Below are 26,630 nucleotides of genomic sequence, written 5' to 3'. Positions count from 1 at the left end.
AGGGGTCTTGTTCCTCCCATCCTCTCCCTTGTTCCAGAGATTAAAGAGGGATCAGAGAGGAGCCCCCCCCACACACAGTGCAAGGACGAAGGACCCCCCCCCCCCCCACACACAGTGCGATGACGAAGGACCCTCCCCGCACGCACACACACAGTGCGAGGACAAAGGACCCCCCCCCACACACAGTGCGAGGACGAAAGACCCCCCCACACAAACAGTGCGAGGACGAAGGACCCCCCACACACAGTGCGAGGACGAAGGACCCCCCCCACACACACACAGTGCGAGGACGAAGGACACCCCCCCCACACACAGTGCGAGAACGAAAGACCCCCCCCACACACACAGTGCGAGGACGAAGGACCCCCCCCACACACACAGTGCGAGGATGAAGGACCCCCCACACACACAGTGCGAGGATGAAGGACCCCCACACACACAGTGCGAGGACGAAAGACCCCCCACACACACACGGTGCGAGGACGAAGGACCCTCCCCCCCCACACACACAGTGTGAGGACGAAAGACCCGCCCCACACACACACAGTGCGAGGACGAAGGAACCCCCCCCCACACACACACAGTGCGAGGACGAAAGACCCCCCCACACACACACAGTGTGAGGATGAAGGAACCCCCCCCCACACACAGTGCGAGGACGAAAGACCCCTCCCACACACACACAGTGCGAGGACGAAGGAACCCCCCCCACACACACAGTGCAAGGATGAAAGACCCCCCCCCCACACACACAGTGTGAGGACGAAGGACCCCCCCCACACACACACAATGCGAGGACGAAGGACCCCCCCCCACACACACACACAGTGCGAGGATGAAGGACCCCCCCACACACATACACACACAGTGCGAGGACGAAGGCCCCCCCACACACCTGCCTCAGGTGCAGTGGCCCTCCCCCAGGTCAATGCTGCAATGGTTCAATCCGGTCACCGTTCTCAGAGCAGAACCCTGCCCCATCCAGTGTCCCCCCATTTCTCCCTATGCTCCCCCCCCCCCCCCACTCCACTCCCTCCTTCCCCATCCATTGTACAAATCTCTCCCTTTCTGCTCTGCCAAGCATGGCCGGGAGAATCCAAATCCTCTTTTCTCTCCCAGAGAATAAAACCACCCCAGGGAGGAGGGGGGGGGGGCATTTTTTCTCCTTGTGTGTTTTGTTTTATTATTTTATTTTAATATAAATAGAAGTGGAAAAACTCCGGCGGGGGGAGGGAGGGAGGGAGGGTCGGAGGGAAAGGCTTAAATTTAAAAGCATCAGGAAGAGGAAGGGGGGAGTTGGAGGGATAAAATATATAAGGGGGAAAAGTCTAGCGCGGAGAGATTTAGTTCCATCTGAAAGCTGTCGGCGCGAATAAAAAGCTTTTCTTTGAACCCTGAGTTTAATAGCGAGAGGAGAGAGAGGGAGATTGGAGCGCCAGCCCCAGGGTTTAATCAGTCCTTCGTTTGATAAATAGAGGGAGACAGGGCTTGGAGTGTGCACCCCCCGCCCCACTCCAGCCTGCGTGTCTTCGCAGTGCCGCTTACTCGCTGCTTCCCCCGCGCACTGCGCGCTCGTGTCTCCTTTTCACCTCTCTCCTCTGTCGCGGTCCGGCCGGCCCGCCGGTGGTCGCAGGCAGCCGTGCGCAGCTGGAGAGATGCGTGCACACTGACGCCCAGACACACAGACACGCACCCAAACAGAGACACGTGCCGGGAGAGAAAGGCACGCGGGCACGCACAGAAGTGCACCAAAAGGAGAGGCGGTCCACAAGCAGGACACAGAGAATCTCACTCAAACACAGACACAGACACACACACACACACACACAACCTGCGGGACCCACACAAACAGACCGCCTATGTCTCTTTCTCTCACACACACACAACCTGCGGGACCCACACAAACAGACCGCCCATGTCTCTTTCTCACACACACACACACACACACACACAACCTGCGGGACCCACACAAACAGACCGCCTATGTCTCTTTTTCACACACACACACAACCTGCGGGACCCATACAAACAGACCGCCCATGTCTCTTTCTCACACACACACACAACCTGTGGGACCCACACAAACAGACTGCCCACGCCCCTTTCTCTCTCTCTCTCTCTCTCTCTCTCTCTCACACACACACACACACACACACACACACACACACACACACACACACACACAACCTGTGGGACCCACACAAATAGACCGCTCACGCGCCTCTCACACACACACACACAACCTGTGGGACCCACACAAACAGACCACCCACGCCTCTTTCACACACACACACACACACACACACACACACACACAACCTGCGGGACCCACACAAACAGACCGCCTGCCCCTCTTTCACACACACACACACACACACACACACACACACACACACACACACAACCTGCGGGACCCACACAAACAGGCCTGGGCCCACGCCTCGATGCCTGGAAATAGACACACACGGCTGTGCAAATGCACACTTGAGTGGACACAAACACACGCTCGTGGAGAAACAGGGAGGGCGGGGCAGATGGAGCACACGGGAAGGGTGTGAGGTTGGGGATTGGAAGAGGAGTGGAAAAGCCTAGCCCAGAAGGGGTGAATAATTTATCACCCGCTGAAGTTGCTGCCCACATGCGGGGCCGAGGTGTGGCCGAACACGGTATGCCTTTTAAGCCGCACGCCTTTTGGAAGACGACAAGTCTCCTTAGCATAATGGCCAGGCCCAACGACAAGAAAAGACTTTCAATGGGGCAAGCGGCCAAACTCGCATCTTCTCTGGGATCCCTCTGCCCCGCTCGTCTGTCTGAAAAGGATCCCTCCTTCCCAGCTGTCCCGCACAGAGGGGTGAAATAACCACCCACTGCCCCAGCACTGCAGTGTATTCTGAAATCTCTGCACCAAGCTCACAATCCTGCGCTGGAGGCAGGCAAGGCCAAGGTGTCTGGGACCGGGGACTTGGCTTGGCTGATCCAAGCTGGAGTGGAGGTTCAGAAAAGGGCAACAAAAATTATTAGGGGTTTGAAACAGGTCCCATATGAAGACAGATTGAAAAGACTGGGACTTTTCAGCTTAGAGAAGAGAAGACTAAAGGTGCATATGAAATAGGTCTGTAACATCATGCCAGGTGTGGAGAAACTGAATAAGGAAAAGTTGTTTACTTGTTCCCATAACAGAAGAACCAAATGAAATTAAGAGGCAGCAGGTTTAAAACAAACAAAGGAATGTTTTTCTTCATGCAATGCATCATCTACCTGTGGAACTCCTTGCCAGAGGATGTTGTGAAGGCCAGGACTTTAATGGGGTTCAAAAGAGAACTAGATACATTCATGGAGGTTAGGTCCATCAATGGCTATTGGCCAGGATGGGCAGGGATGTTGTCCCTTGCCTCTGTTTGTCAGAAGCTGGGTGAGAGGGGAAGGATCATTTCATGATTCCCTGCTCTGTTCGTTCCCTCTGGGGCAATTGGCATTGGCCGCTGTTGGAAGCCAGGGGTAGAGCGCAGGAAGCGTGCTTCAGGGCTACCCCTCACCTGCCTGGTTCCACTCTCCCTTTGCCCCAGCAGGCCCAGAAGACTGGGGGAGCGGGTGGAGAGTGAAAGACAGAGGAGGTGGAAAACCCCTCTTCTCGCTGGTCCAGCTGGGATCCTCCACCGGGCTGGGCTCAGGCGAGCTTGGAAGGTCTCCGCTGCCGGGTCTGCGACGGCTGGGGACAGGCACATGCTCATCCGACCGTAACGCACTGCAGGGAAGTCATGGGAACGTCAGGGGAGCCCAGTGAGTCTGCATTTCATTTGCATATGCAGATCAGCCTGGGTGATCAAATCACAAAGCTGGTTTGGATCTGGGGGAAGGGGCGAAAGGGTGTCTTGGTGGCATGGCCCAGGTTCTGAATTTGTGATCTTCCCTGCATAACCCGGACAAAGTCACTCGACCCCTCAGCCTTTGCTGCAGAAGGCCCCAGGACCAGGAGTTTGCAACGCCTTCCGATTGTAGCCAGAAACCCGACATGCTGGGGTTATTTTCCCAGCCAGTATTTTGACGCTCCAGCATCTCAATCCCACCTGACTAGACAGAGCCCCTCGGCTTGGTGGCACCGGAAAATTCCCCCGTGTCGTTTCTGCCCATTGTTCTGAGGAGAGTTTTGTGGGCTGAGACCGTGGCAGGCAGCCAGGACACCTGCGTTGTAGACCCAGCTGTGGCAGGCTGCACGAGCTAGTGGTTAGAGCTAGTGCTGGGACTCCGGGATCTAGTCCCAGCTTGCAAAAAGTGAGAGCTAGTGATTAGAATAAGTAAATATCAGTTCGTGCTGTCGTTGACTTGCTCTGTAACTTTAGGGGAGTAGTTTCCCTTTGCCGTGCCTCGATTTCCCCATCTCTGGGGCCAGCTCTCCCCTCCCAAGAAGGATGAAATATTAGGCTATGCCTAGACTATGGGGAAGAGTCGAAAGAGGATGTGGGAATTTGCATATCTTCTTCCGATCTCACTTTGGAAAGTGGAGAATTTTGCTCTGGACTGGCCCCCACAGGGCCTTGAAGCAGGGGGTCTCTCCCCCCCAGCTGTCCCCGTACAGAGTGTCTCTCTCAAGTGCTCCTGATTCAAAGACACCCCCTGCACCTGGCTGGCTGGGAGGCAGGGCCGGGCTCGGAGCAGCCGGCAAGTCGGGGGAGCTAGAAGCTTGGCAGTACACAGGGGAAGTCCCTCCTTGCTCTGGTTTTCTAGCCTGAAGGCTCCTGTCACTGTACCATCAAAAGAGTTCCCCTGATCTGCCTGGGCCGTTCCTTTTCCTCCAGGATCAATACAGCCGCAGGGGTTTCTGTTCTTCTAGCCTGCCCAGCTGAGAGCCCTTCATAACCAACCGGCATCTCCTCGCCCTTCTGCCGCTCGCCCTGGAGCGCGCTGTGGAGATACCCACATGCAGCCCCCCCTGGGCAGTGCTGAGGAGGGCAGTTGAAGGCCACACTGTTTGGGGCAGGGGGGGGCCTTGTACAGCACCGTGCACTGGGAGCTAGAAAGCTCCTGCGGTGCAGACAAGCCAGTAAAAGCTGCCCAGCGTCGGGGGCAATGCAGGGCGCAGTCCAGATCAGCGTGTCGCCTCGGCGTCAGGAAGGAGCGAGACGGAGCGACCACTCTGGGTCTTGCAGGGAGCCCCGGGGCAGCTTTCGTGAGCTTGGGGAGGGGGTGGCCCGTTCCCCGGGGCAGTACTGAGAGGAGCAGAGCATGTCAGCTGAGTCCTCTGGCTGCAGAGACCACCCGGCCAGCTCTGAGCCTCTCCAGGCCCTGAGATCTGTGGGGAGCCCAGCCCTGAGGGGGGAAGCCCAACGCTAGCCACTGGGCAAAAGGGCAGCGCTCCGTGGGAACCCCCAGACCTGGTCCCAATGGCAGGCCCTGGCCATGCCGTGAGATAGCCTGCAGACACAGGAAGAACCCCCACTGCCGGGTGTGTGCTGCCTGTTCTTTACCCATTTCTGCGTTCTGGTTTCCTCGGCCGCACGTCCCCGGCGCGCTGGGGAACAAAGGCCCCGCCGTCCCTTGGCCCCGGCATTTTCCCTAAAGCCCAGAGATACGCCTCCGCCCGGTGGGCATTTCCCCGAGAGGCCGGGGCTGCCGTTCCACAAGCAGAGCTGGCGCGAGAGACCCGCACCCAGCTTGAAGCGTTTGTGGCAGGGCCATTCTTCTGTAATCCTAGAACTGGAAGGGATCTCAAGAGGTCATCACGGCCAGCCCCCTGCCCTCGCGGCAGGACCAAGCAGCTTCTAGATCATCCCTGACAGGTGTCAAGCCAACCTGCTCTTCAATATCTCCAGAGATGGAGAGTCCACAACCTCCCTCGGCAATTTATTCCAGTGTTTGACCATCCTGACAGTGAGGAAGTTTTTCCTAATGTCCAACCTAAACCTCCCTTGCTGCAATTTAAGCCCCTTGCTTCTTGTCCTGTCCTCAGAGGCCAAGGAGAACAATTCGTAACACCATTTTAGGTTCTTGAAAACTCTCAGTCTTTTCTTTTCTAGACTAAACAAGCCCAATTCTTTCAGTCTTCCCTCCTGGGTCGTGTTCTCTAGACCTGTTGCTCTTCTCTGGAACTTCTCCAATGTCTCCATATCTCTCCTGCCATGTGGCTCCCAGAACTGGACCCAATACTGATTATGCTGCTGCTACCAGTACTGCACACACAATGATTATTTGCTGGCTGGGGAGGAGGTGGCTTTTCGGTGGCATATGGAGTTGGCCGGGCTGGCCTGACTTGTGGTAAGTCTAACCCAGACTCCTCCCGCTGCCCAGGCAGGGATGTGCACACCCTGACGGTGCTGCCAAGAGGTGCTGGGGGCTGCTCTGTGAAGGGCTGTGTGGGAGCGGGGGGGGGGTCTCGGATGCTGCCCCCACCCTGCTCCCTCTCTCTCTGATCCCATGCGCCTCCCACCTGTCTCGCCCCCCTTCTCCTCACTCTGATCTCTCTCTCTGCACCTTCCTCTTTGATCTCTCTTCTCCGCAGCCCCCTCCTCGCACTCTGTCTCTGTCCTCGCCTCCCCCTCCTTCCTTCCTTCTTTCCATAATCTCTTTCCTTCCCTCCCCCGCCCCATCCCTTCCTCTCTGCCTCCTCCCACCCTCCAGAAACCAAAGATCAAAGCAGCCCCCTGTGAGCTGTGCTCCGTGAAATCCCATCCCAAAGCCCCAGAGCACCGTCTGGCCTCAGAGCAGCTGGGGCCTGGCCAGCCCCGCAGGGGTGAGGGCTCCAGGGAGCCCCGACAGGTCACCCCACCGCCCCCGGGGATGCAGAAGGGGGCCCTTGTCTTACCTCCATCCGACTTACCCCGCTGCGGTCTCGTACGAACGCCGCAGCCTCAAAGAGGCATCTGCTCCAGCACGGGCCAGCCTGGCTGGGCTGCCGTTCGGGCTCCCCTGCTGAGCCACACGGCTGGCAGGGAGACCTCTGCAGGGCGGGGGAGACAGTTGGGAGGTGCTCGCCCCAGCACCAAGCCCTAATTCTTATCATCCAAAGAGCTGACGGCACTTTATGAAGGAGGACAGTACTATTGTCCAGGTGGGGAAACTGAGGCCCAGGAGGGGAAGCAGTCACCCAGCATTCTCTGGGCTCCAGCCACTAGGCCATGCTTTCTGCCCAGGACTTTCCTCAAGGAAGGGCCGCAGAGTCTCCACTCCCCTGGGCTCACGATGTGGTTACGAGCCGTACGGAAACCCCTGAAAGGCCACGGCCAGGGCCCCATTGTGCTAGGAGCCGGGTGTACCTGCAGGGAGAGGCAGGCCCCCCTCAAAGATCTGGCCACGGAAATGGAGAAGACAAAAAGGGCAGGTGGGGGAAACAGGCTCAGAGCCAAGCCCTGACTTGCCCAAGGACTCTGGGATGAGAAGCAGATTTCATTTGCTGTCAGGTATTGCCTCTCCTTCCTTTCTCAACCCAGCTTTGCCCTGCTAACAAGCCCCCACCATGGGACAGGTTGGGACCATGATCCTTTTGTGCCTCATAGCCCAAGCCCCAGCTGCGTGGCTGCTTGCAGTAGTAGGTTGTTATCCTCTGCAGTAGTAGGTTGTTATCCTCTGTTGTTATCCCAGCCACTAGGAGGGAACACAGGGCACTCAGGGCTCACCTTTATTAGGAAATCAGAGAACACCCTCAAAGGGTCATGGGAGCTAACCAGGCTTAGCAATCAGTGGCACACAAGTACGTCCACACAGGTGCCAGTCCCCGATTGCAGCGCAAACACACCCTTAGTCCCAGACGAGTTTAACCACAGCCACCTGACAACGTTGGATGCCGCAATCCCTGTCTGCACCCAGCCTGCAGTTTGCAAAGCCGTCCAGAGGACAGAGCTACCCGTTTCCATATTAAGTGAACAGGAGTCGTGGCTCCAGATCCCCATGGCTGCTTTGATAGCCCCATTTTGCCAGCTTCCCTTTGCATTGCTTACCCAGTCAGAGTCACCTCCTTCTACAGCCCTGCTGAGTGGTCGAAACCAGCCTTCGTTGGTCCTTTCCATGCTCCATTCACAGGAGTGTGGTGAGCAAGACAGGAGAAGTCATTCTCCCGCTCTGCTCTGCGCTGGGTAGGCCTCTGCTGGAGTCTTGTGTGCAGCTCTGGGCACCACATTTCAAGAAAGATGTGGAGAAATTGGAGAGGGTGCAGAGAAGAGCAACACAAATAATTCAAGGTCTAGATATGACCTGGGGGGGAAGACTAAAAGAATTGGGTTTGTTTTGTTTAGAAAAGAGAACATAAGAACGGCCACACTGGGTCAGACCAAAGGTCCATCTAGCCCAGTGTCCTGTCTGCCGACAGTGGCCCAAGCCAGATGCCCCAGAGCAGGGGTGTCCAAACTTTTTTCAAAGAGGGCCAGATTTGATGAAGTGAACATGCATGAGGGCCGACCATTTTGCAGGACATTCTTTGAACCATTAAAATTAAATGCAAATTAACTATTTTATGCAAAGTTTATTGCAAATGGCATACTTTTCATTTCGTCACATGGATGACAAATCTAAACAGGTGTTAAATCACTCTGCCTTTCATATCTGAAGGCCAGATGAAAAAAAAATCCAGGAAGCTGAAATATATGTCAGGAACATTGTAAAGTACATTACATATTATTGGTAATAAAGGTTGTCTGTCAACTTTTAAGTTCAAAAAATATAAACAGGAACATAACACCAAGTATACATGTTGTGTCCAAATATATTTATAACTGATTTAGACCAACTGACATTAACTGAGATTTTACAATGTATTCATCTCAATACATATGGATTCGTAGGGGCCATAAAAGATAGATATTGCCAAATTACCTGGGGGGGCCGTATTAAACCGGAACACGGGCCGCAATTGGCCCGCGGGCCGGACTTTGGACATGCTTGCCCCAGAGGGAGGGAACACAACAGATAATCAGCATGTGATTCCTCTCCAGACAAAAAGAGGCTAGGGACACCATTCCTACCTCTCCTGGCTAATAGCCATTGATGGACCTAACCTCCATGAATCTATCTAGCTGTTTTCTGAACCCTGTTAAAGTCCTAGCCTTCACCACATCCTCTGGCGAGGAGTTCCACAGGTTGTCTGTACACTGCATAAAGAAAAACATCCTTTTGTCGTTCTAAAACTGCTACCTATTAATTTCATTTAGTGACCCCTAGTTCTTACACTATGGAATCAAGTAAATAACTTTCCCTTATTCACTTTTTCCACACCAGTCATGATTTTATACACCTCTATCATATCCCCCCTTAGTCTCCTCTTTTCTAAACTGAAATGTCTAAGTCTTTTTAATCTCTCTTCATATGGGATCCGTTCCAAACCCCTCATCATTTTTGTTGCCCTTTTCTGAACCTTTTCCAATGCCAAGATATCTTTTTGGAAACGAGGCGACCATGTCTACGCAGTATTCAAGATGTGGGCATGCCATGGATTTCTACGGAGGCAGTCTTATTCACTATCCCTTTTTAAATGACTCCTAACATTCTGTTTGCTTTTTTGACTGCCGCTGCACACTGAGTGGATGTTTTCAGGGAATTATCCACAGCGACCCCAAGATCTCTCTCGAGTAGCTAAATTCGTCTCCATCATATTGTATGTGTAGTTGGGATTATTGTTTCTAATGTGCATAACTTTACATTGATCAACGTTTAATTTCATTTGCCATTTTGTTGCCCAATCACTTAGTTTGGCGAGATCTTTGTGAAGCTCTTCAGAGTCTACTTTGGTCTAAAGTGTCTTGAGTAGTTTGGTAACCTCTGCAAATGTTGCCACCTCACTGTTTACCCTTTTCTCTTGGTCATTTATAAATAAGTTGAATAGAATTGGTCCCAGTACAGACCCTTGGGGAACCCCGCTAGTTACCTCTTTCCAGGCAGAAAACTGACCATTTATTCTTACCCTTTGTTTCCTGTCTTTTAATGATTTATCAGTCCATGAAAGGACCTTCCCTCTTATCCCATGACAATTTACTTTACTTAAGAGCCTTTGGGGAGGGACCTTGTCAAAGGCTTTCTGGAAATCTAAGTATACTATAGCCACTGGATCCCCTTTGTCCACGTTTGTTGATCCCTCTCAAAAGAACATCTCCTCCCCTCTCCTCCCCCCAGCCTCCCTGTCCCGCTATTGATGCTCTGTAACCCCCCAGGCTCTCTGTGAATTCACTGCCATGTGACCAGCTGCTGTTGTGGAAAGACGCGGCTATTGATCTCCCTGGCGGGGCAGGGGGACGTCAGGAGGTCGGGGAACCCCGTGTCCTGGCTGTGTTTGGGGCTCCACCCAGTGGTTGTGGACTGAGCCAGCTGGGCCCAGCCGGAGAGGAGATGGAAGGGGCTGGGGGGTAGATGGAAAATGCTAGCCCCAGGCAGAGGCTGAACAAACCACACACTCACACACATGCATAGCATAGCAACCCACATGCACACACACACAGGCTGTCCACCACACACAGCCTGCTACCCTCGTGCCCACTCCTAGCCACCCTCTTTACACACAGCCTGGAAACACACACACATAGAGGCGCACTACACAATATAAACATACACTGAGGTGTAACACAACGTAGCTACACTGTTATACACAGGCTACTTACAATGTACATGCATAACACCCAGCTAGATACACACACAGGCTATATACAACAGAATACACCCATAGATACACAATATTTAGGAGAACACACAACCAGATACTCACACAGGCTGTACACAACAGAACACATCCAAAGACATACTGCACCTAGGAGAACGCGCAGCTAAATACACACATGCACACTGGCTCCCTTGCAGGCTGCACACAGAACAACACACAACACAGGCACTTGTAATGCACATGGCCGCACATGGCAGACTCGCATTCATGCACATTGTATACAAAACACACATTACACACCACATACTCCCCCTTACTGGTGCCTAATGCCTGTGGCAGAACACACAATCTCCACACGCATTCACACATGCTGCCCGACGCCTTTTCCACAAAGTCCCCGCTGAGCCGTGCTGGACACAGCCTACATTGTGGGGCAACAGTCGTACACCATATAACAGCGTCAGTCCCACAGCATGCACACCCCATAACCCTCAGCCCAGGCACAGCCTCACATGGGCTGTGCACAAACCACACACACACAGGGCCAGGTTTCCCCAGTGCTGCACCCAGAGTCCCACGCAAGCCTCTCCCGGGGCTGACCTCATTGCTCCAGGGCAGCACTAGGGGGCGCCGTGCTGCAGGGAGTGGGGCTCGGAAAGGGGGTGCTTTCCCCTCCCAGTCAGCGCTGACCCCAGCATGGCCCAAGATGGTGCTGGGCTGCAGGGAGCGGGATGGGGGGCCCATAGGGGGCGCTCTCCCCTTCCCATCGGTGCCAGCCCCAGTGCAGTGCTAGGGGGTGCTGGGCTGCAGGGAGCAGGATGGGGGGGCCCATAGGGGGCGCTCTCCTCTTCCCATCGGTGCCAACCCCAGTGCAGTGCTAGGGGGTGCTGGGCTGCAGGGAGCAGGATGGGGGGCCCATAGGGGGCGCTCTCCTCTTCCCATCAGTGCCAACCCCAGTGCAGTGCTAGGGGGTGCTGGGCTGCAGGGAGCAGGATGGGGGGGCCCATAGGGGGCGCTCTCCTCTTCCCATCGGTGCCAACCCCAGTGCAGTGCTAGGGGGTGCTGGGCTGCAGGGAGCAGGATGGGGGGCCCATAGAGGGCGCTCTCCTCTTCCCATCAGTGCCAGCCCCAGTGCAGTGCTAGGGGGTGCTGGGCTGCAGGGAGCAGGATTGGGGGCCCATAGGGGGCGCTCTCCCCTTCCCATCAGTGCCAGCCCCAGTGCAGTGCTAGGGGGTGCTGGGCTGCAGGGAGCAGGATGGGGGGCCCATAGAGGGCGCTCTCCCCTTCCCATCATTGCCAGCCCCAGTGCAGTGCTAGGGGGCGCTAGGCTGCAGGGAGCAGCAGTGTGTGGGGCTCCGCAGGGGGCCCCCCCTCCTCCCGTCGCTGCTGAGAGAAGCGGGTCCGGGGTTCGGGGCTGCGCTAACGCTCCTCCTCTCTCCCTTCCCAGTTGTCCAGACCCGGTTCAGCGAGGAGCCGGAGGACCAGACGGTGGTGGCCGGGCAAAGGCTGGTCCTGTCCTGCGTGGTGCTGAACTACTCCGGGATCGTGCAATGGACCAAAGATGGCCTGGCGCTGGGCATGGGGCAGGGACTGAAAGGTACCGACGCGCCGGCCGGGGCTGGGTTTATGGGTCACGGAGCCGTTGCTTCCCTGTCACCCTGCACCACCGGGGCGTAGTCAACAAGGCACAAGTGGTCCATCAGGGAGAACGTGCAGGCTGTGCTGGGGGACTTGAGTGCCGGCTTCCTGGTGTTAATTTCAATGGAATAAAGGGACTTGGAGAGTCCTCGGCGTTAACCGGACCCTGCCACTGTCCAAGGAACACTGAGGGCCGCCCAGGCGGATTCGGTTGCCAGCCCCTGCAATTCCCAAGCCCGCGGGCATCGGCCAATCAGCTGGTGGTCAGGCTTCCCGGCAGCCCACTCCTTTCCCCTCCGGCATCCCAGTTTCCGTTCCTGCGCTGCGCATCCGTCGCTTCGCTCGGGCTTTCTGCCGCACGTGCCGTTAGCTGGGACAACGGCGCCCCCTGCTGGATGCGACGCAGGGGGGCGGGCTCTTCTGACACGGGGAAGGCAGGGCGGAATGAATGCGGGATGGACCTCTGTTGGTTTCCACAGAGTAGCAGCAGGGGCCCACTCTCGTGCTGCACACTGAATCGTCTTCCAGGCTCTAGGGGTTTTATGAGCCCTGGGGGAGCCGCCTCTTCTTCACTGCAGGGCAGATTTGGCCTGTGGAACTGCCTGCCACAAGATAGCATGAGCTCCTAGAGGTTAGCACAAGGGCAGGCAAAAGACGGCCCGTGGGCTGGATTTGACCCGCCAGGTCCCCAAATCCAGCCTAAGGTCCAGCGGGAGCCTCAAGTAATACCCTCCTCCCCAGCACATGGCTCCCGCAGCTGGCCGTTTTGCACGGTGCGCAGGGCCTGCCTGAGGGACCTGCTGGGCTGCTGGCTGGGAGTCACCTAGATACAGGCCTCCTGGCCAGAGCCTGCCTCTGACACCCCAGCCCCTCCCTCCCCCCAACTCTCTGCTTCCCCTCCTGCACCCGTCCCACAGAACCTAAACTCTCTGCACCCCCTCCTCCATGCCCCTCTGAGACCCTGCCCCCCAATCCCCTGCCCCAGGTCACAACCTAAATCCCTGCAGTCCCTCCTACCCCGGGTCACAAGCCCTTCCCAGATCCTGCACCCCCCCTACACCTGTCCTCAGGGTCATAATCTTCTCCTGTACTCATACCCCTCCCAGACCTTGCTTTCCCTTCCGGACCCTGCACCCCTCAGACCCTGAACCCCAATTCCCTGCCCTAGATCACGACTCAAACCCCTGCACCCTCTCCTGTACCCCTGCGCCAAGTTACAACTCCCTCCCACACCCTTCACCCCTCCTGCACCCAACCTCCCTCCCAGACCCCACCCCCCCTCCTGCACCCCAGTCCCTTACCCCAAGCTCCCTCCTGCACCCAACCTCCCTCCCAGACCCCGCACCTCCAATAACATCAAGGAAGAGTCCGGCCCTGGACCACTTACCAAATTCGTGGTGTGGCCCCCCCCCATCAAAAATTACTACCCTCCCCTGGTTAGCAGGATTCAGGGTTTATACAGATAGTAGGACAAACTCTCCATAAACTGCCTGCTATTAGAGAATTAACCTGTCCTCGTTATTCCAGAATTCATAATAGCCCCTCCCTCTTATTAATCGGTAGATCTCAAAGTGCTTTACGAAGGAGCTCGGTGCCTTTATCCCCACTGTGCAGAGAGGGAAACTGAGGCACAGAGCAGGGAAGTGACTTGCCCGGAGTACCCCAGCAGATCAATGGCAGAAGTAGGACACAGATCTTCCCAAGTCCCCAGCCTGAGCATTAACCACTAAGCCACATTGCCTCCCTTCTTCTGAAGCATTCTATCTTCCTGTGTCTTTCAGATGGGATGGGACAGGACAGTCTTAAGCACTCTTGCTCACTTGAGATCTCAGCACTGGCTGCCCACAGCGTAACACACCCCACAGACCCTCGTCTGCCACATTTCCTGGCCCCGTTCCAACTCTGACAAGGATGCGCTGGCTCCTGTCGTGTTTCAGTTCCTCCCTTGCTGCGCTGTATTGTTGTGTATTGCTGGGAAGCAGCTGCCATGCCCCACCCCAGATGAGGTTGCATTTCACGCCTTGGTGAACGGAGCAGCACTGTGTGGCTGGGAAACAGCTGCCACGCTCCACCCCAGAGATGACTGCATTTCAGCACTGGGGGAGCAATCCCTGGGCAGTGTTGCTGAGAAGCCGTTAAACGGCTGCCTCGCTCCACCCCAGAGGTGGCTGCAGCGATGTCTGGTGACATCATAGTTCCCCTCTGTAAAGGGGCTTGGGGTGCCAGAGGATCGCCCCTTCCCTTGTCTCTCGTGCCTCCAACCCCATGCCACGTCCCTTTCGTCTCCACATACCGTGTGTGGGGTGCACTGAGGGGTGCGCCCCTCCCCGCAGCATCCCATCACCTCACTGTCTGTCCCATCTCTTCCTGCAGCCTGGCCGCGCTACCGGATCATCGGCACAGCGGAATCCGGGCAATACAACCTGGAGATCACCGACGCCGAGCTCTCGGATGACGCCTCGTATGAATGCCAGGCCACGGAAGCGGCGCTGCGCTCCCGGCGGGCCAAGCTCACCATCCTGAGTAAGGGGCCACCTGCCGCAGGCCTCCCTCCAGCCCCCTTTCCTCTCCCCCCAACAGGGCTGCACCCAGCTTTGGACTCAGCTCTGTCTCTTGAGGGATTGGGTGCAAAGTTGCTCACCGGTGACTCTGGGCTGGTTCTGCAATGGGTGACCGGCAGTGACTCAGCAGGGGGTGCTCTTGTGCTCGTGCTGGTGTCCCCCAATGAACCCTGCTCCCTGCTGCACAGCGCCCCCTAGTGCCGTGATGCGGCATTGCGGTCAGTGGTGCTCTAGAGCGCCCCCTATGGAGCCCCCTATCCCGGCTGCACAGCGCCCCCTAGGGCCGTGATGCAGCATTGCGGTCAGTGGTGCTGTAGAGCGCCCCCTGTGTAGCCCCCCATCCCTGCTGTACAGCGCCCCCTAGTGCCATGATGCGGCATTGCGGTCAGTGGTGCTCTAGAGCGCCCGCTATGGAGCCCCCTATCCTGGCTGCACAGCGCCCCCTAGTGCCGTGATGCAGCATTGTGGTCAGTGGTGCTGTAGAGCGCCCCCTATGGAGCCCCCCTATCCCTGCTGCACAGCGCCCCCTAGTGCCGTGATGCGGCATTGCGGTCAGTGGTGCTCTAGAGCGCCCCCTATGGAGCCCCCTATCCCGGCTGCACAGCGCCCCCTAGTGCCATGATGCGGCATTGCGGTCAGTGGTGCTCTAGAGCGCCCCCTATGGAGCCCCCTATACCTGCAGCACAGCGCCCCCTAGTGCCATGATGCGGCATTGTGGTCAGTGGTGCTCTAGAGCGCCCCCTATGGAGCCCCCCTATCCCTGCTGCACAGCGCCCCCTAGTGCCATGATGCGGCATTGCGGTCAGTGGTGCTCTAGAGCGCCCCCTATGGAGCCCCCTATACCTGCAGCACAGCGCCCCCTAGTGCCATGATGCGGCATTGTGGTCAGTGGTGCTCTAGAGCGCCCCCTATGGAGCCCCCCTATCCCTGCAGCACAGCACCCCCTAGTGCCGTGATGCGGCATTGCGGTCAGTGGTACTCTAGAGCGCCCCCTATGGAGCCCCCTATCCCTGCAGCACAGCGCCCCCTAGTGCCGTGCTGAGGCACTGAGGTCAGCACTGACCCAGAGAGGATCAGTAGGGTTAGGTACTATCTAACCTTACTCCCTTTCCCTCTGGGGACACCCACTCAGCAGACCTGGCAGGCGCTCCCTTGCGCGAGCGTCTCCCCTTGGGGCGTTTCCCTGCACCCTAACTATGGGAGAAGAGCATGTTTTCCCGCCTGCCCCAGACCCATGGCACACAGCCCCTGCCAGGCGGCGCTGGGCTGCCAGCCACCCTGAGCTCTGTAACGAGCCTTTGGAACCAGCTCGCTCGAAAATGAAACACAAACAACTCGGCGCCGCTCCCCCGCCGCCTCCCCCAGCCCTCGCGGGCCCTGGATGTGCAGCTCTCTTTAATGCCTTAATCTATATGCGTGCCGTGGCTGAGTTACGGCAGCTGCGGGTGCTGTAACTTTGATTTCCCTGACTTTGGTGCCTTGTAAAAAGCCGCAACCGAAATGTTGCATGAATGGAATTTGGGGCTGATTTTTTCTCCCCCCCTTCTTCTCTTGCATTGAAATTCGTATTCTCAAGCTGGGAGATAAAAGGGAAGGAACTAGCCAGGGCGATGCTACTGGAGTACTGAGTGGGCAGCTGCAGGGGCGGATTCCCTTCCAGTCGCTCGTGTTCTGGGGGGGCAGTTCCCACCCGGTCACTTGTTCGGGGGGGGGGGGGCAGTGCCCAGGAGTAGTTTGAAAGGTTCTTATGATGGCACCTTAGAGGATCGGGGGGCCTGAGAGATGTTTTGGGGGGGATCTGAAGGACGGGCGATGGCAGGAGGCTGTTTGGATCCCGCATGTTGGAAAGAAGTCTGGAGTTTGCTTTCCTAACTCCATGCACCGGGGATCGGCTCTGCCAGCTCCCCCTTCCCATGACTCCATCCAGGCGAGGCTTTCGGTAGATGGCTCAGGGAAACACTGGACCCTGCAGGAGCTAAAGAGCCAGAGGAAACCGGAGGCTCTGCCCGTGTCCAGCAGCCTTAGCGATCCTGCCTGCCCCATGGTCCTGCGGCCTTGTTAGCCAGGTGCTCCAAAACCCCAGGGGTTGGACGCTGGGGGGCCCTGAATACCCAGGGGTTCTGTAGATAAGGGCAGGGGTCACTTGCCTTCAGCAACAGCACCTCTGAGCTGCCTGCTCCTAGGGCAGAAAATCCCCTCTCTGCCAACCATGGGCAGTGGGTGAAGGCCCAGCTGGGGAAGCCAAGTCCAAGCCCCGCCCCCTTTGCCCAAAGCCACACCCTTCCTTGAGACCGCACCCCTTCAACAAAAAGCCCCGCCCAACTCCAGCCCTCAAGCCTGAACCTTCCCGGCGCCATGGCCCCAGCCCTCCTCATTGGCTAGGCAGTGCGGGCAGTTTTGGGAAGGCAAGGCCTTCCCTTGCCTACATTACCCACCGCCCATGCTGCCAACCGTAAGGAGGTAGAAGAAGCCTGACATAAAACCCCTGAAGGCTCAGATTGGGGTAGGAAGATGAAGCAGCTGAGGGCAGGGATGCCCTGGATATGTGCAAGGAGCAGCAAAAGAAACTGAGGAAGCTGATCTCCTGATTGGACCAGCGACAGCATCCGTCTCTGCTCGGTTCTACCCTTCCTCTCCATACGCTGCTGCCACCTCTAGACACCCATTCAGCGTTTGCCTAACTGCAGAGAAACCCCCCAGGGGGCGAGCTGAAACCGATGGTGCCTGTCCGCGGCATCCATCGTGGCGGAAAAATCCCATGCTACCTGCAAAGCACAGACTTTACGCCAACCCCCAGCTCTAGCCGCCCTGCTCCACCTTTTACAGCGCCCTCTGGGGACTGCACCTGCCGGCGAAAAGAGAAGAAAGCCATGCACTGTCCCAGCTGCAAGAGCAGGGCATATAGCAGCTCACGCCCAGCCGGCTTCACGCTTCGCGGGGAGGTTGGGAGCAGAGATCTTTCCGCGCTGTCCCAGTTTCTTTCTCTTCGGGTTTTGTTCTTCGCTCCAAACACGCTCTTCTTTTATTTTTATTTTTAAATCAAACCCTAATAAATCAGTAATGGGGCTTTCGATATCAATCACAAAGGGGATTCATGCACAGAAAAGCAACTTCCCCAGCTTGGCGTCCTGCTTGACAATCAGCTGTCAAATCCCGACATCACTTACAAAGAGCCGGGAAGAAGGCCTATGTCTTTTTTTTTTTTTTTTTTTTGAGTGCTGCTAATCAGTTTCCCTTTATTAGAGCATCATCAATTTTTCAGTGACACAGCCTGGATTCATTAAACGGTGCGCTGGTTAAAAGAGCCACCAAAAATCTCCGCTCGCGCTGCAGCGCAACTTGGTAGAGCTTTTTGTAAAGCCCTTTTCCCTGCAGAAAGATCTGCAAGTCCAAGACAAAGCTCGTAAGCATATTACATAAAGCCCTCGTTAGACACAGATCTCTCTCTGTGTAGTTCATCTAACAGAATAGCGCATGGAGCTGCCTTTAGATAGCATCTCTGGCTGGGCTTTCCCTTCGGTCTCCGGGGTCTGTCGGAGACGGCCGATTTCGTGGAACGCTGCTGATCAGGAATTTTGAGGCAAAACGATTTTTTGCCGACTTTGTCAAGGCTGAAACGATTGGCAAGGGAGGTTTGGTTGCAACAAATGTCCTGAAATCGTCAACATTTTTAAAAGAAAGAGTTTTGGTTTCTACACACACTCTCACAAACACACACACACACAGAAATGAACACATACACACACACACACACACACAGAGAAATAAACACATATACATACACACACTGAAATGAATACACATACACACGCGCGCACACACTGAAATGAACACACACACACACACACTGAAATGAACATACGCACACACTGAAATGAACACACACACATACACACACACTGAAATGAACATGCACACACACGCACACACACTGAAATGAATACACATACACACAGAGAAATGAACACCCATACACACACACACACACACACTGAAATGAACACACATACACACACTGAAGTGAACATACACACACACGCACACACACTGAAATTAATACACATACACACAGAGAAATGAACACACATACACGCACACACTGAAATGAACACACACACATACTCAAAGAGAAATGAACACACATGCACACACGCACATACATGCACACACTGAAATGAAACATTTCAGAATTATCCACATAAGGTGTCATGGTTGATCCAAATCAATGAATGTTTTTTTTCCTGGATTTTCAATTCACAATTTTAAGATTTCAACTTGGATCCCACTTTGAGCCTGGAAAACTGTTTTAAGTCTCAAAAATGGTTCATTTCCTGGGGTCCAAGACTCAGGACGGAGTTTTCTTGAATGTGGCTGGATCGATGGAGGCCCGTTGGTGATTGGTGCAGGTTTTCGGGTTACAATAAAAGGGTGAGGGCTCTGAGCTGGTCACCAGAGTAGGTGGTGTCAGGGATGAATCCCTTCCTGGCATTATCTGCTCAGCCAGACATCTGCCTTATGGGCACGCTGGGGATCTGGATGGACCAATGGTCTGAATTGGGGCAGCAGGAGGGGGAGATGCTGGAATGGGTGGACCGTGGCTTAGCTCAGATCCATATGAATGGTGTGGTCTGCTCCCAGTGCCTCACTGCTCTGCCACAGCACACTGGTGCCTCAGTTTCCCTCATGCTGACCTATGCGTTCCCCGCATGTTAGCCCCTGAATTTCTCACATTCCTTACCGTGGCGACTGGTGAGGGAGTGACATGGGGCGTGGGGGCACCAGCCATGTGACCAGAACCACAGCACGGGGAAAGGCCGGGACAATCCATCTCCGCCCTAAGCCCCGCCTCTCCCCACTCCCACTCCGCCCCCCACCCTACCCTTGCTCCGCCCCCACCCCAGCTCTTCCCCCTCCCCTGATGCAGGGGAGGGGGACTAGCGGGACCAGGGAGTCTGGTCCCCCTCCACCCGCTCTCACCGGCCGCGATGTCCTGGGTGTATTGTGGGCAGCAGAGGGCGCGGAGTCTGCCAGCAAAGCCTCCTGCCTGGACCTGAGCCAACCCGGCACTCACCGGCCTCTCTCTCTCCTCTGCCGCTAGTTCCCCCCGAGGACCCGGTGATCGACGGTGCCCCCGAGATCCTGCTGCGGGCGGGCACGCCGTACAACCTGACGTGCCGGGCTCGCAGCGCCAAGCCCGCCGCCACCATCGTCTGGTTCCGGGACGGGCTGCAGCAGGAGGGAGCCATCGCCAGCACGGTACGGGGCCCAGCCGCCCAGACTTTGCCTGTGCCCAGGACACGAGGCGTGCGGGGGGCCAAGCGGGAGGCAGACTGGGGTGGCGGGCGCCGTTCAAAACCCCCACAAGAAGGGTACAGGAGAGCAGCCCCCCTCTAACTCTGTCGCGCGTCCCTCAAAACCCTGGGCCCCTTTTCTCCTGCATCCACGAAACGAGCTGGAAAGTTCTCAGCACAGCCCCCTGCAGACTGAGGATGGAACCAATCAGGGAGGGTCTGCCCCCCAGTCCTGTGGCTGGCTGTCCCACGGCGGGTAGCCGAGCGCCTCTTCCCTCCTGCTGCGCTCATTCTGGGGGCGTGCAGGCCTCTCGCCCCCCCAGGGCTGTCCCCGGATCCATGTTCATTCTTGGAAGCAAACGCCGGCCCCACCCCCTCCCTCTCTAATCAGTTCGGTTCGTTTGCCTGGCAGAGCAGGGCACGGGTTTCAAGAGCACGCGGAAGCCGAATGTTCATCCTGATGAACTCGGGGGGCGTTTCTTGGGGGGGTCACAGGCCGTTCGGAGGTGGGGGGCGGAGGTGCAGGGGTGATTCCAGATGCATTCAGAAACCAGTCCCTGCAGGGTTAGTGCTCGCCGGCCCAGCGCCGGGCCCCATCCACAAAGATTCTCCCCAGCAGTTGCATCATCAGAAAGTTGGGGGGTGATTTTTCCAGCGAGGGGTTACAGGAGGACACCTGGGTTGTTGTGGGAGAGGAGTGAGGTCTAGTGGTTAGAGTGGCTGGGGCCTAGGAGCCAGGACACTTGGGTTCTCTCCCCAGCTCAAGGAGGGGCATAGGTGGTGAGTTATATTGGCCCGTGGTGCCCGGGCACCAGGGATATTCCTGGCTCAGGACCCAGCTGCACCAAAGTTTGAGGCCAGGTCTATCCCTGCGACACTCAACACCCAAACTCCCTCCTTCAAGCAGGCACCCCTCCCCACCCAAAGTCCCCCCCAGAGCCTTAGGAAGGTGGGGGGGGTTGAGTACGGGAGGGGCTCTGGGCATTCTAGGCACCCCCAGAACTTCTGCAAACCTGCCGCCCTGGGGAGGGCAGTGGGTTCTAGTGGTTAGATCAGGAGGGCTGTGGCCTAGGGCTTCTGGATTCTTTCACCCACCAGAGCAGGGAGTGCTGTCTAGTGGCTAGAGCGATGAACTATAAATCAGGACTCCTCTGTTCACTTCCTAGCTCTGGCTGGGAATGGGACTAGTGGTTAGAGCGGTGAAATGGACACGAGGCTTCCTGGTTCTTCTCCCAGGCCGGGGGCGGAGCATAGTCTGGTGCCCAAAGCAGGGGGAAGGGAGTCTGGGCGGCCGAGTTCTGCGCATGCCGGTGCCTGTGGGTGTCTCCACCGGGGCCGTAGGCCTGTGGCTTGACCTTCGCCTCTTCCCCGCGGGCAGGAAGTGCTCGTCGATGGCAAGAGGGAGACCACGGTCAGCCTGCTCCCCATCAACCCCACAGACCTGGACATCGGGCGGGTCTTCTCCTGCCGGAGCGCCAACGACGCCATCCCCGCCGGCAAGGAGACCTCCGTCAAGCTGAACGTGCACCGTGAGTCCCTCCCCCGCCCCGCTGCTGGGGAACCTGGCCTGGGTCCCCCTCCCCCGGCGGTTACCGTGGGGCAGAACACGGCCACTTACAGCCCCTGGGGTAACCAAGGAGGCGCACGGCAGGGGGCAGCCCTCAGGAGGCTGCATCTGTGGTGAGGGGGGAGCACAGCTCACCTCCCGTGCTCGGCGCATAGAGAGGGGTGCGTGGGGGGGGCGGAGGAAGGGAGAGGGGGCGTCTGGGGATGGAGAGAAGAGAGGGGGAGAGGGTGTCTGGGGATGGAGAGAAGAGAGGGGGAGAGGGTGTCTGGGGATGGAGAGAAGAGAGGGGGAGAGGGTGTCTGGGGATGGAGAGAAGAGAGGGGGAGGGGGCGTCTGGGGATGGAGAGAAGAGAGGGGGAGAGGGTGTCTGGGGATGGAGAGAAGAGAGGGGGAGAGGGTGTCTGGGGATGGAGAGAAGAGAGGGGGAGAGGGTGTCTGGGGATGGAGAGAAGAGAGGGGGAGGGGGCGTCTGGGGATGGAGAGAAGAGAGGGGGAGAGGGTGTCTGGGGATGGAGAGAAGAGAGGGGGAGGGGGCGTCTGGGGATGGAGAGAAGAGAGGGGGAGAGGGTGTCTGGGGATGGAGAGAAGAGAGGGGGAGAGGGTGTCTGGGGATGGAGAGAAGAGAGGGGGAGAGGGTGTCTGGGGATGGAGAGAAGAGAGGGGGAGAGGGTGTCTGGGGATGGATGGACAGAAAGAGAGGAGTGTCTGCAGATGGAGGTATAGGGAAGGGGTGTTTGGGGATGGAGGGATGGATAGGGAGGGGGTGATGGAAGGATGAATGGGGAAGGGTGGAGGAGGTAGGGATGGGATGGGTAGGGAGAGGGTGGATGGATAAGAAGGGTGGAAGAGGTACGGATGAATGGGATGGAGGAGGTGGGAATGGATGGAAGGATGGAGGAGTAGGGATGGATAGGGAGGGGTGAATGGAGGGACCGATATGGGTTAGCACTGCGAGCGCCAGGTCTGGCAACTACCCTGCTGCGGCTCTGTGCTAGGAGGGTTATTGCAGAGCTGCAGTGGGGGTAGCCCCCCGCAGGGGCGGCCCTAGACTAGCTGCCAGCAACTGGCGCCCTAGGCGAACCCTGCAATCGGCGCCCCACCTCCAAACCCCTCAATGATATTGCGCCACCATTTGGCGCCCCATTTAACTTGGTGAACTAGGCGACCGCCTGGGTCACCTCTATGGACTGGCTGCCCCTGGCTCCCTGGACCCGCCGTGAGCCAGGACTGAGCGGAGCTGCTGGGCAGCCCACTAGCAAAGCTGCAGAGGGGTGTGTGTGTGTGTGTGTGTGTGTGCGTGCGTGTGTGTGCGCATGCGTGTAGCCGATATCTTTAACCGGCTACACTATTACATCCCTAATAGGTAGGGGGTGGAAGGATGGATGGGTAGGGAGGGGGTGTCTGCAGATGGAGAAACAGAGTGTCTGAGGATAGAGAGGGGATGGATTCATGGATGGACGGATGGATGGATAGGGAGGGGTGAACGCATGAACAGATGGATGGACGGACAGATGGAAGGATAGGGAGGGGTGAATGCATGGACGAATGGATGGATGGACAGATGGATGGATAGGGAGGGGGTGAACGGATGGATGGGTGCATTGATGGATGGATGGATGGATGGATGGATAGGGACGAATGGAAGGATAGGGAGGGGTGAACGGATGGACAGGTGGATGGATGTATGGATAGATGGATGGATAGGAATGAATGGAAGGATATGGAGGGGTGAATGCATGGATGGACAGATGGATGGATAGGGAGGGGTGAACGCATGGACAGATGGATGGATGGATGGATGGATGGATGGATGGATGGATGGATAGGGAGGTTGAACAGATGGATGGATAGAGAGGGGTGAACGCATGGACAGATGGATGGATGGATGGATGGATGGATGGATGGATGGATAGGGAGGTTGGACAGATGGATGGATAGAGAGGGGTGAACGCATGGACAGATGGATGGATGGATGGATGGATGGATGGATAGGGAGGTTGGACAGATGGATGGATAGGGAGGGGGTGAACGGATGGACGGGTGGATGGATGGACAGATGGATAGGGACGAATGGAAGGATAGGGAGGGGTGAATGCATGGACGGATGGATGGATAGGGAGGTTGGATGGATGGATGGATGGATGGATGGATGGATGGATAGGGACGAATGGAAGGATAGGGAGGGGTGAATGCATGGATGGACAGATGGATGGATAGAGAGGGGTGAACGCATGGACAGATGGATGGATGGATGGATAGGGAGGTTGGACAGATGGATGGATAGAGAGGGGGTGAATGGATGGATGGACAGATGAATAGGGAGGGTGGACAGATGGAGGGAGGGACGGATGGATAGGGAGGAGCTGAGGGGATGGACAGATGGATGACTAGGGAGGGTGGACGGACGGACGGACAGGGCGGAGGTGTCTGCCGACGGAGGGACAGAGACGGGGTAGCTGCTGCGCGAGGTTCCCAGGGGTTACCTCCCTTGTGTCCCCCTAACTCCCACGGCTGGGCAGCCCTGGTCAGGTTTCAGTGCCACGAGGCCCCGTCTCTGCAGCCGGGCACGCCTTGGCATGGGGGTGGGGAGGGAAGCGGGAGGAGCTGAGACCGTCCTCGGTTTGGCAGCAGCTCCCTGCCCCCCCGCCCCCCCCCCACTCCCCGGCACGTTGCGACGTCGCCTGGTCCCATGAGCATGCCGAGGTGGCTGCCAGGTGTAGGGGCACGAGGCCCCCCCTGTCCAGGAGGGCTGCTCACCGGAGGGGAGTGGGGTCCAGTGGATGGCGGGCGGGAGAGGGGGTGCCCGGTCTGCCACTGCTGGGCCGGGGCCAGTCTCTGCCCCGCCCCCCCGTGGTGCAAACCAGGTGCTCCCCGCTCTGGATCCCCAGCTGTGTCTGTGCAGCCCACCACTGACACCTAGTGGCGGCCAGAGGGAATTGCAGCTCTCCCGGGACCCTGCAAGCCCTCTGAGGTGGGGCTGGCTGACCCCCACGTGTGGGGCACAGACTGCAGGAGGCTCAACAAACTGTCCGCAGCCTGGTTTCCCCCAGAGCTTCCCACAGTGTCCTGCCCCGCGCCGGCCCTGCTGTCCGCTGGGGAGTGGCGCTGTATTGCAGCCTCCCCCCTGCCTCTCCCCACATTGTCAGTGGGGTGAAGGCCAGAAAGAGCCATCGGCACCGGACAGCTTGGATCTCCTGCATCGCACGGGCCCCAGGGCTGGCTGAATGAGGCCTTTGGACAGAGCCCCCCCCTCCCTCCTCCGCGGTGACTTACCACCCCCCACTCCCAGCCAGGGAAAACCCACCCCTGTCGCTCAGGGCTCTGCCCCCTGGGGCGGAGCCGCCTCGCCACGTGGCCGCACGAGGAGAGAGGACCACGGGGGAGAGCGCTCTGGGCGGGGGGCAAAGCAAGCCACGCCCTGCACCCGCCTCCCGTTTCCGTCCCGCCTCCGTTTCCTTCCTGCGCGCCCTGCCAGTGACCGCAGTCTCCATCTCTCCCCGGCAGATCCCCCCACGGTCACCCTCTCCATCCAGCCCCAGACGGTGCAGGAAGGCGAGAGGGTCGTCTTCACCTGCGTGGCCACCGCCAACCCCGAGATCAGAGGCTACAGGTGAGGGGGGCGTGGGTGGTGCCAGCGGGGATACAGTGAAAGGGGAGGCCTCCCGCCGGGTTCCCTCTAGCCTCACGGCACCTACGGTCTCCTCCTTCCCTCCCGCCCCGGCCGATTGAAACCATCCCCCGATGGGTGACACAGCTCCATAGCCCGTCTTCACCCCGCTGAGCCATTTCCATTGGGGGGGGACGGAGCCTCTCGCTGTGTCTGCCCCCCCTCAGGGGGAGGAGCCTCTCGCTGTGTCTTCCCCCCCTCAGGGGGAGGAGCCTCTCACTATGTCTTCCCTTCCCTCCCCACCAGAGGGAGGAGCCTTTTGCTGTTTCTGCCCTGCCCTCCCACAGGGGGAGGAGTCTATCCTCGGATCTGCTCTCCCTCCACCCTCAGAGGGAGGAGCCTCTCGCTGTGTCTGCCCTCCCCCCCCCTCCCGGGGAGGAGTGTATCCTCGGATCTGCTCTCCCTCCCCTCCAGGGGGAGGAGTGTTTCATTGTCTGCACTCTCTCCAGGTGGGCCAAAGGCGGTGTGATCATTGAGGAAGCCAAGGAGAGCAAGTACGAGACGCAGGTGGATTATTCCTTCTTCACGGAACCCGTCTCGTGCGAGGTGCACAACGACGTGGGGAGCACCAATGTCAGCACGCTGGTGGACGTGCACTGTGAGTGCCCCGCGGGGCGGCCTGGGCAGAGCTGAGAGGGGACGGTCGCCGCTGGAAGGGGTGTTGCAAGGAGGTGGCGAGGGACGGACCGACCCTCGCTGGCTCCCCGGCTCCCAGCCATCCAGCCTGGCGTTGTGTCACCACGTCCTGCCCCCGGTGCACATGCACGGCCAGCGGCGAGACCCGAAGGCGGGGCCCTGGGCACCAAGGGCACAGGCTGCTCCTTGCTGGAGCCCTTCCAGCTGACCCTGAACAGCTGGGCTGGAGGCTAGCGGGAGCCATGAGCACACATGCACACGCGGGGCACACACATGCACACATGGGCAAGGCTCGTACACAGGCCAGGAGCAAATGTGCACACACAGACACACACACACAGCAGCCTTGAGCACACGCACAGACACAGGAACACACACACTCAAGCCATGGATACACACAAGGGGCAGGCTCACACACAAGCCATAAACACACATGCGCATGGACACACACGGACACAAGCCTTGAACACATGAGGTACACACACACAAACTGTGAGTACATATGCACACACAAGCCATAAGCAAACACACGAGCCTTGAGCACACATATGCACACAATGACACATACACGCAGAAGTCTTAAGCACACATGCATGAGTAGAAACACACACACACAAGTCTTAACCACACATACAGAGTCACACAGAAGACTTGAGCATGTGTAACAGAGACACAGACACACACACACACGAGA

At 57.6% G+C, this 26,630-nt stretch overlaps 1 protein-coding gene across 1 annotated transcript in view; it reads left to right on the top strand.

Moving 5' to 3' along the window:
* Positions 1–26,630, top strand: part of KIRREL1 (kirre like nephrin family adhesion molecule 1) — a 102,882-nt gene that overhangs the window by 63,446 nt on the left and 12,806 nt on the right. The window contains exons 2-7 of the mRNA XM_075908471.1: positions 12,024–12,173; positions 14,588–14,737; positions 19,874–20,031; positions 21,445–21,595; positions 25,138–25,243; positions 25,750–25,898. Of these exons, the coding sequence (XP_075764586.1) occupies positions 12,024–12,173; positions 14,588–14,737; positions 19,874–20,031; positions 21,445–21,595; positions 25,138–25,243; positions 25,750–25,898 (864 nt within the window). The remainder of the gene's footprint in view (positions 1–12,023; positions 12,174–14,587; positions 14,738–19,873; positions 20,032–21,444; positions 21,596–25,137; positions 25,244–25,749; positions 25,899–26,630) is intronic.

The sequence above is a fragment of the Pelodiscus sinensis genome, chromosome 24, assembly GCF_049634645.1.
Source record: "Pelodiscus sinensis isolate JC-2024 chromosome 24, ASM4963464v1, whole genome shotgun sequence".
Lineage (NCBI taxonomy): Eukaryota > Metazoa > Chordata > Testudines > Trionychidae > Pelodiscus > Pelodiscus sinensis.
The sequence above is the reverse complement of the archived record's forward strand: the minus strand, read 5'-3'. Positions and strand labels throughout refer to the sequence as shown.